Below are 16833 nucleotides of genomic sequence, written 5' to 3'. Positions count from 1 at the left end.
TCATCCGCATACCCTGTACAACTACCCACTCACGCAATTGGACATCATACTCATACATGTCACCGGGGACATCTTCATAGCATGTACGTTGTAGCATTACATAGCAATACATCGACCGTGGATAGACCGCAAACACAACACGTGGAGGGATACCAGAGGCGAAACGTACGGACGAGTCAGTCGATCTCCATCCCCATCGACCTGCCTTCTCCCGCAACGAGCGCACTGCGAGGCTTGGCCGCGATCTTGATTTTCTCCTTGATCTTCTCCGCCTGAGGGGTGATAGGCTGCACGAGCTTGATCGAGGTCTTCTCGGCCTTGCGCTTCCGGTGCGCCTTGAGCTTCTCCCTCGCCACCGCCATCCTGCCGGAAGGTCTCAGGATGCGAGCCTTTGCTGCACACAAAGAGAGAGGCGTACCGGTTCTTCCAGAAGGCGTGCTCGCGCTTCTGCTTGATCTCCGCTATCCTCTTCATCGCCTTGACAGTCGTCTGTACCAGCTCGCGGTTGTAGCGGACAGGGACGTTTCGCCTCTTCTCGAACTCGATCGTCGAATCCTAGGATAGGAGTGTTTGCATTTGGCACCTCATTTTAGGACGAAGGGCAGACTCACGATGGTCATCTCCTTCCCGGCCGCCTTGCGGAACGCCTTCGTCCAGCGTACCTTCCTCGGGTTACGCTTCATTCTGTGTGCGTAGTCAGACCGTGGGGATTTCGAGCGATGTTTCCTATGCTTACTTGAAGTTCTTGTTGCATCTGTGGGACACTGATCAGTTAAGCGAGAGACTCGCGGAGGGAAAAGCTTACTTTGAGCTGCAGAACCGGAAGACTTTGGCGTCGTTCCGAACGAATGCGCTCCCTACAGGGCCCGTTAGCAAAAGGAGTGTCACAAAATTGGAGAATGCTGACCGTGGCCGGGGTAGACGCTTTTTGAGCAGAAGTAGCACTTCTCTACACGCATGGCTGGGCAAGGAGAGAGACGGACGGTCCTACTCCGCGCACGCGGCTCCGGAGACTCCGGGCGCTTCCAACTTTTTATGGAGCGCCCGAGTGGTAAAATGCCAAGCACGCACAAACAAAGCGCGTCTGGGTTCAACAGACGCTCACGCAGTCTCAGCCTGCGGCGGTTCAAACGTTGCGCACACGAGTGCCTCCTGTACAACTGTCAAGATTACGTATTACGGGCCCGTTTACGAATATGCGTGAGAGGAATCCAGAAGGCCCCGTAGAAGTCCGCAGTTTCATTTTGACGGGCCGCAAACATGCGCAAACAGCCACAGCCGTCCTAGCAACAGACGCGCCTCCAGTTTCTCCTCCGCCTTCCCTCCACACGACGACGTCGCCCGTTGTGATTTCCACCCTCGTGTGCCCCGTGCGTGTATCATTGGCGTCAACTCAAAACGTATCAAGATAGTGCGACAAGGCTCAACATCGTCAAGCCCACCCCAACCCTTTCGCGTGTCCCCAACAAGACGCAAGTTCTGCCTGTCCGATTGTCCCCAAGTCCCGTGTGCGCGAGAAAGTAACGAGTTTCCCGAAGATGGCCCGTCTTGCTGGCAATTGAGCGAAGCCGAAGACTGAAGACGCCTGTGTGACGTGACGCACCATGTTCGATACCGCTTCCAGTGAGTGTTCGACGTCGTGTGGGAGCGGCGAGCGAGCGGCCGCAAGAACATGCGTCCTGAGTACAACCTGTAGCGCAAGACACCGAACGGATAGTGCAAGTCAACTTGCATGGGCATCCTCTAGTGGTCGCGGATCGTGACATCATCGCCCTGAGCGAATCAACCTGAGTTCTATCCGAAAATTCAAGCGGGCGCGATGAAGCAGCGAGCAACAGCAACGAGAGCAAAGCTAGTCTACATGGAACGTTCGTAGGAGTCGAAGACGTCGGCACTTATAGATACACGAAGCCCCTGGGACCATTAGATGCGCTCCAACCAGTCTGAACGCGGAACGCCTCCTCAACTATCACATCTAGATCGGACCCTGCTCCTCAACGACAAACGCAGGCTGTTAAACTGTGCGAGGCAACGAGGATGTCGAACGACGTTTCTTCACTGAGAACGCCAGAGCAAGATCCTAGGACGATCGCCAGAACGAGCAAGAAAACGTCAACTGCGCACAATCCTCACCAGACAAACGCGACTTACGATGATCAGCGTCGACAAACTCCGCCTCCTCCGAGCACGACCGGCCTCCTCCACCTCGTTCACTGCGTGCCCGAGGTCGAGAATCGCCTTATCGGTGGGCTCCTCAACCTGCGACTGAGGGAGAGCAGCCGCGTCAGAGCCGCGTCAGAGAAGCTGCAGTGGAACGAGGAAGACGTACGTCTGAAGCCCCCGCCTTACCCCTCTGCGCGACGGCGTCCGAGGTGTAGCGATAGTCGACCGTTTGCTGTTCCCCGCCAGTTTGAGGCCGGAGCGCACGCGACAAGATGTGGGGCGGCACTCACCATCAACGGGTCCACCTTCGGCGCGTCCGCCATCTTCCGCTGGGTCTGAGGGTAGGGGTGGAAGCGCAGGATGATGCTCTCGCGGTAGCTGGGGAGCCGGAGCGTGTCCGTCTGGAGCTTTTGGGACATCGTCACGAACGAGGGCCAGGCAGGGTCGGGTTTGCGCATGGCGGGTGCGCCGTAGATTAGGGATTAGCCAGTGTAAGGAGCGTATGGAAAAGAGGGGGCGACGGTGGGGGAGAGGGCGGGGTGGGGGGAGAAGAAGGGTGGATAAGCACGGTCGCCCAAACCCTGGCCGTTATATAGGCCGAGGGACGACGACGACGTTCGCGTAAGAGGCGAATGCCGCATCCGCTCGAGCAGGAAAGTGGCCCGCTCGTTTCCGGGCGACTGCTGGGCGCGTCGTTCAGGCGTTCAGGGGCCGTCTCCGCGAACGCGCTTCTCTCCCAGAGACATCCCAGATGTCGGCCTGGCCCCACCCATTCGCTTGTCCGCTGGCAGATCTCAACAGCACGCTGAATTGCGTCCTGTTTAGGAAGCCCACCGAGTCACGCCCGCAGTGCTTCGCCCAAACAGGCATTGCGAGTAGTCCTACACAGCATGCGTGGTCGCCAGGGCCAGCGCGGCGGATACCTGCAATGCTGGAGGTCAGCGTCGTTCTTTCTCAACCACCTCAAACCGCCCAACACACAGACGCAGAGTCGACCACTCCGCGTTGCCCTCTTGACACAATCACTATCTCCCAGGCAGCGAGGAGTATCGTCAAGAAACTACACCCTCCCGGGTGCGTCTTCAAGCCCAGTTTCTCTCTCCAATTCACTGCAACATTCTTCCTCCGTGGCACGACTCTCCTGGAAGTAGTGCCCTCCAGGTTTGCCGTGAACGTGACAAGTCACGGCCGTCACATCATAGCATGCGTCCAAGGAAGGTGGGTTCCCTTCCTTCGTTATACGCATTGTGTGATTGATAGAACAACGCGGCAGATGTTTATACTCTGTGTAAACCAACGCGGTGCATGCATGGTGTATCAACGCTCACATGCGTCGATCCACCCACTTCCTCGAACACATTCGGGGAAGCTGGGTGCATGGTGCGGCGTTGCCCTAACCAGGGCGAAGCATATACGCGGAAGAGCGTTTTCAAGGCGAGACAGCAGCAACGCAAGGTGGATGCGTCGCGTGCTGTGCTCCGCCTTGCGCGATGACTCAAAGGCCCGAAACCAAACACATTCGAAGCCACGACACCATGTGTACAATGATGGGGAACATGCAAGGCAAGCACGAGAACAACATAACTCACCTCTGTCCGTTGTCGAATAGGTATGAACGCCGCCTGACATTCAACACCTCTCGTTCCAAGTTCTGAAGATGGGTCCCAGCGACATGGCCACGACGGCGACAGCCTGCCCGCCCAAGACGTCCCATTCACCTCTCCCAAGAAACCTACCAGAGGCATTCCGTAGAAGCAATCCCAGGCGTGTGATGACCGACGGCAAACCCGAGTCGACGCCCGTAAGTGACTGAGGATTTGTGTATTTTTCAACGACTTCTCTCCAGAACCGCGAACTTCGGAGTTGCGTGACTCTTGAATACAACCGCCAACTGTGATGCCTCAAGACTGGGCAAGGATGGCCAAGAATGAAGGAAGCAGAAGAGAGGACAGCTTGCGGTCCTAGCCAGAAAGAGCCGACAAGAGCGACGAAAATTTGGCTCTTCGAAGTCGAGAGGTGAGGGTTGTCAAGTTCTTGAGCATTGTTGAACTGAAGAGTTGCATGCGGTGATATTGGGGCCGCTGGGGATGTCGTCGGTCATGGTAGAGAACAAGTGGGAAGGAGACACGGTGTGTGGGCGTGCGCCGAGTGACCGTTGCGCGCGGGAGCGACGCGTCCGATCACACTCCAAGCGGTGCCTGCGACCGATTGCGGAAAGCGTCGCGGACCGCTCGCTGACGGCAACCAGCTCTGTAAGCCCCGTCTTGCCAGAAACCAGCTAATCCCCGTCTTATCAAAGCTCTAGAATTGGTCAGGATTCGCACAGAATCCACCTGGCCAGTGTTCAGGGTGATCACGGGTTCACGAGTATACTGTCGACACTCGTTCATCCCTTCAAGGTTTGAGAGAGTCCCGGTATTCGATATTTTCCTCGGGATTCATCTCTCCAGGTCAGTGTCTCCCGATTCCAGCTTTGCGAGATATACATTCTGACTCTGAGGATCGTTCTGCACATGGAACTCGTCATTCTCAGTGAACGAATTTAGCAACCTAGCATTAATGACACATAACCTCGTCCGATGACTGGTTCCGCATATATTAACGGTAAACGGATTACCATCATTTCATCCCTCCCATAGGCACCACCGATGCAGAGCCAGCTTACTCTCCAACCTGCTGCAACCCTCGATTGATCGGCGAGGGACAGCGGCAAAACGTGATTACCGAGGCGTCAGTACTGTGGCGATGATGCGCTACACATCTACTTGAATTGGTTCTAACGAAAGGCACCGTTAGTTCCGATCGGACGTCCACAGGCGCGGTCATATGATGGATTGAGTAGCGCATATATACAATTTTGATACCAGCCTCGCAGACCATGTACTGCACATAAGGCACAATACAACTTCTACAGGCGACAGACACGTCGGGGTCGAGATGCACAGTCCACAATTAGCAGCACAAATCACTGTCGTGCGCCATCGGCGCAGAGTTCATCCACCACCATGCCCGCGCGTACGCCCAGGATGCTGAGCAACGACTCGCTGAGCCCGTGCGTAGACTGCGTGCAACCCTGGAGGTACACCCGCGGCGCGTGCTTGCTATCGTGCTCGGGCAGCAGGCGGTATGTCCTGCTGACGCGCACCTTGCTCGGCGCGCCCTCGCCCGGGAACTTGGTGTGGTGTGAGTGCGGGGTGACCGGGGTTGGGGGCGTCGAGAAGCCGTCCGAGGAGCCCGAGCCAGTCGGGGTGGCGCGTCCTGCGATAGAGCCCTCAAGGGCGGAGAGAATCTCGCGCTCGCACGGCGCAGCATCGCCCTCCGCGACGAGCTCGATCGCGGAAGATTTTACGCCGTAAGCCTCGGCGAGGTCGGAGGAGGCGAGGAGGCGTGTCCATGAATCGCGATCGTACCCGGTGCCACAGAAGACGGCGTCATACGTCCTGTGCGTGACCGAACGGGAGAGGAGGCCATGCAGAGTGAGGCGAACCGCGTCACCGCGCGTCGCGCCGTCAGGGTGGGCAGGGACCATCTCGGAGGAATAGATTGCGGTGTGGGGGCAAAGAGTGATCCGTGTGCGGTTGTTGTCCTCTTCCTCCCCGGTGCGGGACTTGATGCCGTCAAGAAGGTTTTGATGGTACATAACCTCGTAGAGCTGGATCACCGCCGGGTAAGCGAGAGGACATTGGGGCAGGAAGAGGGAGACGCACGGAGTCAATGGTGCGGACGTTGACGACGCTGTAGTTCGTGGCGTTGTACTCGCGCAGGACGGCCTGGCGATCGCGCTGGGAGGGCAGCCCGAACACGAAGTCGGTGGCTGCTCGGCGTCAGCGCGATCGGCGGGGGGCGCATGACGTCACTCACACGCAGGGTCGAAGATCTCGTTCGAGAACGGAGTGTCGTCGCTCGGCTTCACCGAGCCCCGACGGAAGATCATGTCCAGCTCGTGCTGCCGTCCCCCAGAGACATGGAGCGCGTTCAGCCGGCTGTGGAGGTCGAGCACAACCTCTGTTGCCGACTGTCCCGCGCCGATCACCGCAATCCGGAGCGGCTCTGTCGTCCGCGGGAGAGACGCGAAGAACTCGTTCGCGGACGAGATATATGACGCGCTGTGAATAATACGTGGGTGCGGCCAGTGGATGGACAGTGCGGGCGGAAGTCTCGGCGTCCCACCCGGAGAAAGGACGATGTTGCCTGAAGGGGTGGTGGGAGCCTCAGCCTGGTTCGGGGTCATGCGGCAACGGAAACACTTACGTGCTATCCTCGAGAATTCCTCGCCTGTGCCGATGTCGCGGCTGCGTACCTGAACGAGCCCATCTTCACATCGGCTGATAGCGATAACCTCCTCCCCATAACGGACTCGGATCCCTTGCTTTTGCACGTACTCCGCCGCCCACGAGAGGTAGTCGGCGTACTCCCGGCGCGTTGGTGTGAAGCTCCCGCGGTTGATGAAGTTCACGAGGCGGCCTTGAGAGTGGAGGTAGGCGAGGAAAGTGATGGGCGACTGGGGAGAGCGCAGCGTGGCGAGGTCCTTGAGAAAACTGAAAAGCGTATATTTAGCAGCCTTCCACCATCGAGGCATTAGTACCAACCTGATCTGCATCCGGGAGTTGGGCAGCAGCATGCCGGGGTGCCACCGGAACTCACGCTGCTTCTCAATGAACAGGCATCGCCGGAGAGGCGCATGGTCCTGGTCACATGTATCAGATAGCAGCGCGATAGGTAGTGATTAGTGGCCGTCGATGAGGCGGAGGACGAAAGGGGTTACGTACGGTGCTCGCAGCGTCCTTCCACTTCTCGATGACGGCTCCGGCAATGGCGACGTTAGCGGGGCCGAAGCCCAGTCCAATCACATCGAAAGCGGGATCGGCGGTTGACTGAACAGACATGGGGGAGAACGAACGAAGAGCGGCAGAGGTGCGCGAGAATTGAGGGTGAAGTAGGGCCGGTGCGGTTCTTCGGACGTGCGCTGGAGGAAAGCTTTTAAAGCCGATGCGCAGGGACCTGGTTCGCGCGGTCAATTTGCACGCGTAATCTTGCTACTGTCCATCGCACGTTTCGCGAGCCGGTCCCGAGGCGCGATGCCCCGCCTCCGTGGAGAACCGGGGCTCTCGACGCGCCAGGCGGGTGCCTACGGCACAGACCCTCGGGCGAGAGCCCTGACAAGCGGTGGAAACGCACATTTGCTTGCCTACCGCGTAATACGGTGTGATGGACTGTGTCTGGGACGGCCTAGGGCCGTGGGCGACGGGAGGGTGTCGGTGTGGGACTGAGGCCGGGCAGGGAAGGGGACGTGGAAGAGAGGCGGCGGACTATCTGATTAGATCACCCAGGCTCGCGCCGCCGGCCATCTAATCAGATTTGGAATGATGCGCGCACGCCATCCAATCTGATAAGATGCCCCTTTCCCTTGGCAGGCTCGGAGGCGGCGGCGGGTCATCTTCATCCTCCCCCGCGCCCTGTCCGCTCCCTCCCTTTAGCTTCTCCTTGTCGCGTCGTGCCTTGACCACCGCATGTGTCCGCATTTTGTTTTCCGTTTTTCCAACGCAGCACAATGGTCTTCTTGGCGTGTACCCGCCCAGTCGGGCCACGTCCCCGTCCTCCGAGCCCCTCCGTTCTCCATCTTCGACGTGCTCGTGACCTGGACCGTTCGAAGCCGCATATCGCGCGAATTTTGAGATATAATTTTGCATAATCCCACCTTGTCAAGTGGAGGAGGGACGGAAGTGTGAACGCGAGCGAGGTAAGTACGATTAAAATCGGCCCGGCTCTTTCTCTCTCCCTGCCCAGCCCCACCTCCAATGGCCTCCCCTCCTCCACTGTCCCCACGGATGACTCCCACACCGGCGGTCCTAGCGGACTACCTCTCAGGATACAGGCATACAGACTTCCCAGATCTCTCTTCCCGGCGGTTCGCTCCTAACGCTCTCCATTCGGTCTCACTACCAATAGAGCATGGCTCTGATTTGGAGTTGTCTTCCCTCTACCCCATAATCGTAGCCGCGCTGGGCCGTGTCCTTGGTGCGTACTGCGGCTGTCAAGACATCCTCCTCGCCCTCGCTGTCGACGAGCATGAGCACGTCCTGCCTGTGCGGATCTCCTGGACCGAGAACCAGACCTGGAAGGACGTCGTATCAAACGTTAAACACGCCCTAGAAGGTCTTCCCTCGCCCCTCGTCCATCCCGATGTCCTCCGGCATGCGCTTGAACTGTCCCCCAAGCAACTTCCGGCCGCGGCCCTCGTGAGCGTCGGTATCTCTCGCCGCCCTCGCCTCCGCGGACACTTTCCCCTTGTTATAGCGGCGGACTTGGCGAATGAGAGGATTTCCATCACCGTATCTGAACGCGTGTTCCATCCCTCCCAGTCCAAGCTGTTCCTGTCGCAAGTGACCGCCTTGACGAAGCATGCGGTCTTCAACCCAACTCACAGCTCGCAAGGGTACCCGAGCTTTCGGCTGACTTGTTGTCCTCCTGGGAGCGCCAAGACGACACCAAGGCTGGCGAGACATACTGCTTTCTGCCCCAGACGAGGCTTGTGTACGACCACTTGTCGATGCGCGCTGCCGAGAACCCAGATGGTATCGCAGTCCATTGGTTTGCAGACCTTTCCACCGACGTCCCGATTTCCTCCTACACCCCCGACACCATCACCTATATCAACTTGGAACGGCGTAGCAACCAGTTCGGTCGATGGCTCATTCAACGTGGGCTTGCCAGGGGACGCGCTGTTGCCATCTGCAAGTTACGCGACATCTGGTTTCATGTCGCACTCCTCGGTGTGCTGAAGGCCGGTGGATGCTACGTTCCTGCAAGTGCACTGTTCCCTCGTGCTCATGTATTTACTAATGTCACATTGCGCCGCTTAGATTGATCCTGAGCTCCTATGAGAGACAGCAGTTCATTGCGAAAGACGCGGACGCACAGTTCATTGTCTCGTCATCGGACCTGCCGTGCTTCGCATCACTAGATGCCGTGGACTTGAATGATCGGCGATCCAGAAGGCCATTCAACTGCAAGCTTCTGGACCTCTGAGCATCCCAACGCCAGAAGACGTATCGTACATTCTGTATACTCGGGTGCGTCGGGTGCATTGGGGAGTGAGGCAAGCAGACTCACCATGCACACAGGAACCACCGGAACTCCGAAGGGTGTATTCTGACTCATCTTGGTCTTGCAGAGGCGACCAGGTCGCTGGCGCACTTCAGCGCCGCGGCGGTGTTCGATCGACCCGTTCGAGAGAACTATCTGTCTATCGCATGTGAGTGCACGCAAGCTCTTCTCTTGTTTCCCACTCCCTTTTGACGCCATCCTACAGCCGTCGCATTCGACGTTCACTTATCCGAAATCTTCTGTGCTTTCGCCGTCAGCCTTCCTATCGTCTCCGCGCCGCGGTCTCTTTTGTTGGAGGATCTTCCCTACTACATCAAGCACCTGCGTATTTCACATGTCGGTATCGTGCCAAGTCTCATCGAAGCAACAATGGGACAAGTCCAGGAAGCCAAAGAAGCTGGCCAAGAGATGGCGCTCCGCTATATCGCGAGCGGAGGCGAAAAGATGAGCGATGCAGTGCGTCTTATCTCTTACCTTTCAATAAGGTCTCCCATTTCATGCCTCTTTAGATTCTTGACCAATGGGCATCGCATCCAACTGTTCGTCTGGCCAATTTCTACGGGTAAGTGGTACTTCCGGTTGGTGTGCTCGAGTGAATAATATTCATTCGTACCCAGTCCGAGCGAAGTTACAATTGGCTGTGCAGCACGCTTCATGGACAAGGACACTCCCAGGGCGAACATCGGGCACACGTTCTCAACGTTGCATCCTACGTTGTGGATGAAGACCTCAACGTCGTCCTCCGCGGTGGGTCCGGCGAGCTCGTGGTTGAAGGCCCGCTCGTTGGGCGTGGCTATGTTGGACGCCCAACCTGACCAAGAAGGTCTTTCTCCGATTCCCGAACGACGGAAGCGAGCGGTGGGCGTATCGCACTGGCGACCTCGTGCGCATGATGCCGGATCAAACCCTCGAAATCATCGGCCGTATCGATACGCAGATCAAGCTTCGTGGCGTGCGCATAGAATCGGAAGGCATTTCCTCCATCATCAGGAACGCCGCGGCCCCGGCCCGGACTCTCGACGTTCTCACCGTGCTCGCCAAGCATCCCGACATTGGAGTCGACCAGCTCGTGTCCTTCATCGCTTGGGACCAGGCCATCCCGATCGCAGTACGCAAAGGTGGCAAGCCCTCAACGATCACGGCCCCTGAGGGCCTCATGCGGCAGCTCCGGTCCACGTGCGATCGCGAGCTCGCGAGCTACATGCGCCCCAGCCAATCGTTCCGCTCGACTTCATTCCGCTCAACTCGAACGGGAAAGCGGACGCCAAGGTTCTATCTGCATTGTTCCTGTCACTTGACCTCGAGACCTTGACGGACTTATGGGCCGGTGGGCACGGCTCGCAAGGGTTTCGGGCTCGTCTATCCCTAAACACCTGAATGACCAGGCGACAGAGACGACAAAGAAGCTCCTCGATGTCCTTAAAACGCTCATCAAAATCCCGGCGGGAAGCTCAACCCCGGCACCAACCTGTTCGAATGTGGCATGCATTCCCTCGCGGTCGCTGGGTTGTCTGGGGAGGTGCGCAAAACGTTCGGCGTCAAGATTTCTCCTGCGCGTATCATGCAATCGCCTGTCATCGGTGACATTGCAACGCTAATCGACGGGGAAAGTAGCAAGACCTCTTCGACCCACGGCACTTCAGCGGTAGAGAAGTTTGCTGACCACATCCGAACGGAACTCGATGCAGCGTATCCTGGAAATAGGATAGAAGCCGTACTTCCTCCGTTCCCCGTGCAAGAGGGTGTCTTATATCGCTCAACAAACGCCCTACGATGTATGTTCAACACGTCCTGATGCGTCTGGCAGCGAACGTCGTCATCGCAAGCGTCGAATCCGCGTGGACAGAGCTCGTCAAGAATCACGAGATGATGCGGTGAGTTTCTGTATCCTCTCTCATTCCGATGCACGATCGGGCTGATGGTTTATCGTCCAGAACCGTTTTTCACTTTGGCTCGGAGCTTGTTCAGGTCGTCCTGGACGCAGACGCGTGCGGCCCGTGCATATCGCATCAAGAAATTAACCTCAGTGATGACCAGAGCTTCCAAGGCTACTTCATCAAACACTTCGCATCTACTGTCGCCCGTGATGTCAACGAGAAAATCACCGAGGTCCCACCAGTCCGCCTGTTGTTCTTCAACGGTCCCCCAAGCGCTCGTTACCTCGTACTCTCCATTCACCATGCCTTGTACGATGGCATTTCTCTTCCGGTGCTTCTCCAGGATATAGAACGCGCATACAATCACCAGCCTCAGCTTCAATCCGCTCCTCTCCGCGACATCCTTGAACAGTTCATGACCATAGATTACGACGCAGCTCGCTCCTTCTGGACCACCCACCTCAAAGACTACCCATGGCATCGTCTACTCAACAAAGCAGCTTCCTCTTCTTCTCCCAATATCGCTTCTGTTCATTTCAAGCACCCACTATCGGCCTTGCAGAGCAAAGCGGCGAGCAAACAGGTCACCTTGCAAGCACTGTTCATGTGTGCTTATGGCTCGTTAGTCGCGGAGCACATATATAGTCACGATGATGTGGTGTTTGGAGTACGTTCATCTCTCTTACTTTATCCCATTGCTTGTCTGATCTGGAGTGCCACAGGCCATCCGCTCTGGACGGTCGCTTCCAGTTGACCACCTCGATACCACGATCTGCCCCGTGATCATCGTCGTTCCAGCCCGTGTGCGCCTGAACAACCCATCTCGTGTGTTGCAGAATACCCAGCAAGAGATCGCGCGGGCGGGCGAGTATGAGCATATCCCCCTGAGTCGTATACAGAAGTGGATTCCGGAGTGCACAGGTTCCCTCTTCGATACACTCTTCTCTGTATCATTCAAAGAGAACGGTACAAGCGCGCTGTGGAACATCATTGAAAGTCAAAACCCGGAGCCAGACGTACGTACTACGTTTCTTTGAGATTCGATAAACAGCGTACTCATCCGCTGTACAGTACATTCTCGCGGTTGAAGTGGTCCTCGACCCAGCGCAAGATCAAGTCGTCGTTCATGCCGCTTTCACGTCGGACGATATATCCGCGGCAGTCGTACAGCAGATTCTCAGCCAACTTGAGGATGTCGCCACGCGCATCGCCAACGACACCAAGTGGGCTCCTTCATTTGCGCTCTCTAAGCAGAACGGAACAAGCGTTGTACCACCCCCCAGCCGACAGTTCGACGAGGAGCCTATTCTATTTTCCGTAGATCGGGAAGTGGTTTCCAATATCTGTACCATCGCCGCTCAGTTCCTCCGTGTCAACGACAACCTGATCAAATCGGAGACTTCCCTGCTTTCGCTCGGCCTCGACTCCATCAAGTCCGTTGGACTCAGTCGGAAGCTTTCTGCCGCGGGCCTGCGGCTGACGTCGGCGGACATCATGAAGTTTCCGACACCCCTTCGTCTGGCTGCACACATGCAGGCCTCATCGACTTCCCAGAACTCTGTCGACGAAGCCATCGACAATTCAGCATTCGCGGCAGACAGCGCAAAGTTGAAGGATCTCCTCGGCAGCAACGTCAAGTTGTCTGAGGACGATGAAGTGAAGGTCTATCCTACCAGCATGCTGCAGTCGGGGATGTTATCCCAGGTATGCTTTATTCAGTCTGTATGGGCATGCACGCCTTCTCACTTCACGATCAGACCGTTCATTCGCAAGGGCACCTCTACGTACACCTCTTCCCCTTGCGTCTGGCTGCGGATACACACGTCGAGCGCGTGAAGGCCGCGTGGGAGAGAGCAATCTCCTTGTTTGACATCCTGCGAACTACGTTCCATTTCATCGCCGCCGAAGGCGTCTGGGCTCAAGTCGTTCATAGCACATCCACGGTCCAGTGGTCCGAGCACTCGTTCATCTTAGAGGATCAGCTTGTCGACGTCTTGAACCCCCTCCTGAAGATCGCGGATGAAGACAGAATGTTCGAGCGTCCTCCCGTGTACCTCAACCTTGTATCCGGCCCTACTCCAAACGAACCTCAGCACCTCGTCGTTGTCATGCACCACGCGCTGTATGATGGTCATTCAATCTCAGATCTATTCTATGTCGTGCAGCAGATATATGCTGGTACAAAGCCCCCTCGACGACCCGAGTACCACCAGCTGCTCCCACGTATCAAGTGGCAAGAACGGAACGGAACCTCGTTTTGGGCCGAACGCCTTCGCGGCCTTCAACACGTTCCAATACCCAAGAAGAACAGCCCTGATCAGCCTGCCACTACGTTTCATACCTCTCTCCCTGTGTCGCTTGACCTAGAACAAATTCGTAGGGCTTGTGGAAACGCTCAGGTCACTCCTCAGTGTCTGGGTCAGGCGGCATTTGCAAAAATCCTTGCCACCCTGACAAAATGTCGGGACGTCGTCTTCGGTCGTGTGGTGTCCGGTCGTGATATGCCGGGAGCGGACGAAGTTGTCGGCCCGATGCTGGTAAGTCGTGTACCTCGCGTATTGCTCCACCCACTGACAACATTTCAGAACACCATCCCATGCCGCATCGTCATCTCGACGGATGCCTCCAACAAGGAGTTGCTCCAACAAGTGCACGACCACAACATCACATGCTTGCGCTGGCAGCACGCTTCACTACGCTCCATTCAGCGCGAAGTCGGCGTTAGTGATCTTTGGGACAGCCTGTTCGTCTTCCAACCGAAGGGCGAGGCGCAACAGTCGGAGCAAGCTGCGCCATGGATGTTTGACGTGGGTGATGGTGTGGATTTGAGCATTCAGGTCAGTCCATCAATATTTCAAAGGCGGTCTGTATTTACCAACATACGGTCCAGTATCCTTTGAACATCGAGCTCCATGAGACGGAGACCGGATTCACGGTGGAAGCCGCCTGCATGTCGAGCATCGCCAATCAAGATGAGCTTCGTGGCATCGTCTTGAAGTACGCGAACTTCCTAGGCGACATGTTCCAACAGCTAGACGGTCCAGCAAGCGCGGGCTTGCCCGAAATCCCTACTGCTCCATCCGCGCCCACAGGGAAGGCAATCGTCGACGAACCATCACAGCCCGACCTTCAAGATGATGATGAGTGGCTCGTCGCAATTCGAGGAGTTCTCGCCGTAGCTGCCAGAGTATCGGAGGCTAAGATTGTACAGGGAACGCACCTCGCTACCCTCGGCATCGACTCCATCACGGCGATCCAGATCAGCGCGAATGCTAGACGCATCGGTCTCCGACTCTCGGCGGTGCAAGTGGCACAGAGCAAGACTGTCTCTGACCTCGTTCAGAAGATCAAGGAAAAAGTCCCGTCCAATGCATCCAACGGCAAGATCGCGAATGGTGAGATCAGGAACGTTACCAATGACGGCTCTCCCAAAGTTCCTCTCACTCTCGACGTACCTCGCACACGCTGGACATCCATCGTTCCAGCTCATCTTGTCGACGACGTTGAGCGGATCACCGCAACATCTGCCGGAATGGAATGGATGATCGGGATGTGGCAGAGAAGCAAAGGCTCCCGATTCCAGCATGTATTCGGTTACCTTCTTCCCGCCGACGTCAACCCATCCAGGCTCCAGAGCGCATGGGACCAACTCCTCCTCAAACACGCGATACTACGTTCGACCTTCGCATACGACACTGATCATCTGGTCCCTCGCACCGTCATCTTCAAGCCTTCCGCGGTCGCTTCATTGTGGTCACAAGAAACCCCGGATTCAGCAGAAGATGCGTTCTCAGTGGTTCAACAGCGCATGAAGGATTTGGTATCCCACCCACCCTCATTCGAGCGTCCATGGACGCGGGGCCTTTTCCTGTCATTCTCTCAGTCCAACTACCTCGTAATTCGCTTCCATCATTTCCAGTACGATGCCTGGAGTCTGCAGCTTCTCGTGGACGACCTATCGCGCCTCTATGTGGGCGATGCCCCGCGTAGTTCCAACAATCTTGATGGCTTTCTTCTATATGTCAACCCGTCGTCCCCCACCGTCAGGGAAGAGAAAGCACACTACTGGGAGGCTACGTTCCGGGATCAAACCGTCACGTTATTCCCCTCTTTGAGCAACGCTTGTCTTTCTTCCCGCGGAGTTCACATCGACCAATCGGCCGTTTCAGATGCCGCGAAGTTGGAAGGGATGGCTCGAAATATGTCAATCTCCCTTCAAAGCGTTTTCCTCGCTTGCTGGTCCCAAGTACAAGCCAAGCACACTCAATCAGACGCCATCACGTTTTCGCTATGGCACTCAGGTAGAACCGGCGACCTGGAAGAAGCGGAACGACTCGCAGTCGCTTGTGTCAACACCCTTCCTTTCCTTGTCCCGGGGGCACAATCCAGCGACACGCTATCGCTAGCGAAGCGGATACATGAAGACTTGCAGGCCCGTCCTGCTATGGTGCAGCAAAGCCGTCTTGTTGAGGTCCACGAGTCGATTGGTCGTGGTAACGAGCCCTTGTCCAATGTCTTCGTGAACATCGTCAAGATCGCCCCTGATGTAGAAAAGTCGTCCAGCGAACTGTTTCAAGGACTGGAGGTGAGGAACCCGATCGTGCCGTCATAAAGGAAGCTCACTGTCGTCCAGGTGCCGTACTACATTCCTCAGGTTCCCGATGATGCTGCCGTGGGCATGAGCGAGCTGCGAGTCACCCAGATCATTCGAGTATGTGATTTCGCATCCACCAATCTGTACCAGTACTAAGGCACTCTCAGGACGACATCATGGTAGAGTTCGTGGTCCTCGAAGAGTCAGATCAAGTCGTAATGTCCATCGAATATGCTGGTCACATGCTAGACGAAGATGGTGCGAAGTTGCTTGTCAGAGAGTGGGGGGCGCTGGTGAAGGACGCGCTGCATGCAGGTCAGACATAGATGTGATGTACAACGTCCACGTATTCCATTTCCGACAATTGTATCCCTCATTCCCTTCTCCTGGCCACAGCCAGACACTCCTCTTCCATCCCAGCGAGCCAAATTACTTCCACACCAGCATCTTTGAGCTTCTGCGCGCCTTCGCACTTGACGAAATCGTCGGGTTCTCCCACTCCAATGAAGCATCTCCTTATCCCCGCGGCAACAACTGCATCAGCACAAGGTGCTAGCCCGGATGTTCGGACGGAACAAGGTTCCATGGTAGTGTAGATATCGGTATGGGAGAGAAGGGTTTCCACACTGATGGGAATCTGGGAAGCGGGGAACAGCTCTTGCAGTTGAGCAGGAGTGAGCTGTCGCGCTTTGGTGATGGCGTTCGCCTCGGCATGCGTGTTGCCTTCCAACTCTCGCGAGTAACCACGGGCGACGACGACTGGTTCCGCTTCGGTGCCGGGAGGATATGCGGCGATCAAGACGCAGCCCACGCAAAACGCGGTCGGGCTGGGGATGCACTTTCTTGCCTCGGCAAGAGCGAGCTGGAGGAAATCCATAGAGGTCATCGCCGAGGATGGTGGGAGGGAGAAGCTGGACATTACTGGGCGGCTAGTAGAGAAGCGGGTCTGTTCTGGTCAATTCAAACTCCGATAGTCTAAGGGCTATTGTGTACATCAGATCCACTCTCCGATTGCACAACAAAGGCGCCCGAAAGTTAGGACGCGCTCACAGTTCGCGGCTTGAGCAACCGTGCTCCCCTTCTTCCCTTCCA

At 56.6% G+C, this 16833-nt stretch overlaps 5 protein-coding genes across 5 annotated transcripts; 1 reads left to right on the top strand and 4 right to left on the bottom strand.

Moving 5' to 3' along the window:
- Positions 1 to 176: 176 nt before the first annotated feature.
- On the bottom strand, positions 177 to 959 carry BXZ73DRAFT_37551 (ribosomal protein L24e-domain-containing protein; the record flags this gene model as incomplete). Its single annotated transcript, XM_048018033.1, has 6 exons — positions 177 to 363; positions 419 to 555; positions 612 to 684; positions 737 to 754; positions 806 to 857; positions 908 to 959. The coding sequence occupies 6 exons, from the start codon at positions 957 to 959 to the stop codon at positions 177 to 179; spliced, it is 519 nt and encodes a 172-aa protein (XP_047883828.1).
- A 1016-nt stretch (positions 960 to 1975) lies between these two features.
- On the bottom strand, positions 1976 to 2621 carry BXZ73DRAFT_95607 (uncharacterized protein; the record flags this gene model as incomplete). Its single annotated transcript, XM_048026841.1, has 5 exons — positions 1976 to 2011; positions 2060 to 2080; positions 2152 to 2265; positions 2330 to 2395; positions 2454 to 2621. The coding sequence occupies 5 exons, from the start codon at positions 2619 to 2621 to the stop codon at positions 1976 to 1978; spliced, it is 405 nt and encodes a 134-aa protein (XP_047883827.1).
- A 2507-nt stretch (positions 2622 to 5128) lies between these two features.
- Positions 5129 to 7049, bottom strand: BXZ73DRAFT_86293 (L-lysine 6-monooxygenase (NADPH-requiring)-domain-containing protein; the record flags this gene model as incomplete). The annotated part of the gene is made up of 6 exons (XM_048024149.1): positions 5129 to 5815; positions 5871 to 5977; positions 6025 to 6354; positions 6415 to 6701; positions 6753 to 6850; positions 6933 to 7049. 6 exons carry the CDS (start codon positions 7047 to 7049, stop codon positions 5129 to 5131), a joined length of 1626 nt encoding a protein of 541 aa, XP_047883826.1.
- Positions 7050 to 7961: 912 nt separating this feature from the next.
- Positions 7962 to 16067, top strand: BXZ73DRAFT_72945 (uncharacterized protein; the record flags this gene model as incomplete). The annotated part of the gene is made up of 18 exons (XM_048021817.1): positions 7962 to 8412; positions 8526 to 8936; positions 9338 to 9418; positions 9476 to 9726; positions 9780 to 9832; positions 9888 to 10017; positions 10091 to 10378; positions 10721 to 11045; positions 11078 to 11144; positions 11205 to 11814; positions 11870 to 11950; positions 11984 to 12163; positions 12219 to 12851; positions 12905 to 13684; positions 13733 to 13984; positions 14038 to 15732; positions 15781 to 15858; positions 15909 to 16067. 18 exons carry the CDS (start codon positions 7962 to 7964, stop codon positions 16065 to 16067), a joined length of 6525 nt encoding a protein of 2174 aa, XP_047883825.1.
- Positions 16068 to 16114: 47 nt separating this feature from the next.
- On the bottom strand, positions 16115 to 16618 carry BXZ73DRAFT_37209 (diaminohydroxyphosphoribosylamino-pyrimidine deaminase; the record flags this gene model as incomplete). Its single annotated transcript, XM_048017954.1, has 1 exon — positions 16115 to 16618. The coding sequence occupies one exon, from the start codon at positions 16616 to 16618 to the stop codon at positions 16115 to 16117; it is 504 nt and encodes a 167-aa protein (XP_047883824.1).
- Positions 16619 to 16833: the final 215 nt, after the last annotated feature.

This window comes from Epithele typhae (assembly GCF_022376455.1).
Source record: "Epithele typhae strain CBS 203.58 chromosome Unknown BXZ73scaffold_1, whole genome shotgun sequence".
In the NCBI taxonomy this organism is placed as follows: domain Eukaryota; kingdom Fungi; phylum Basidiomycota; class Agaricomycetes; order Polyporales; family Epitheliaceae; genus Epithele; species Epithele typhae.
The sequence above is the reverse complement of the archived record's forward strand: the minus strand, read 5'-3'. Positions and strand labels throughout refer to the sequence as shown.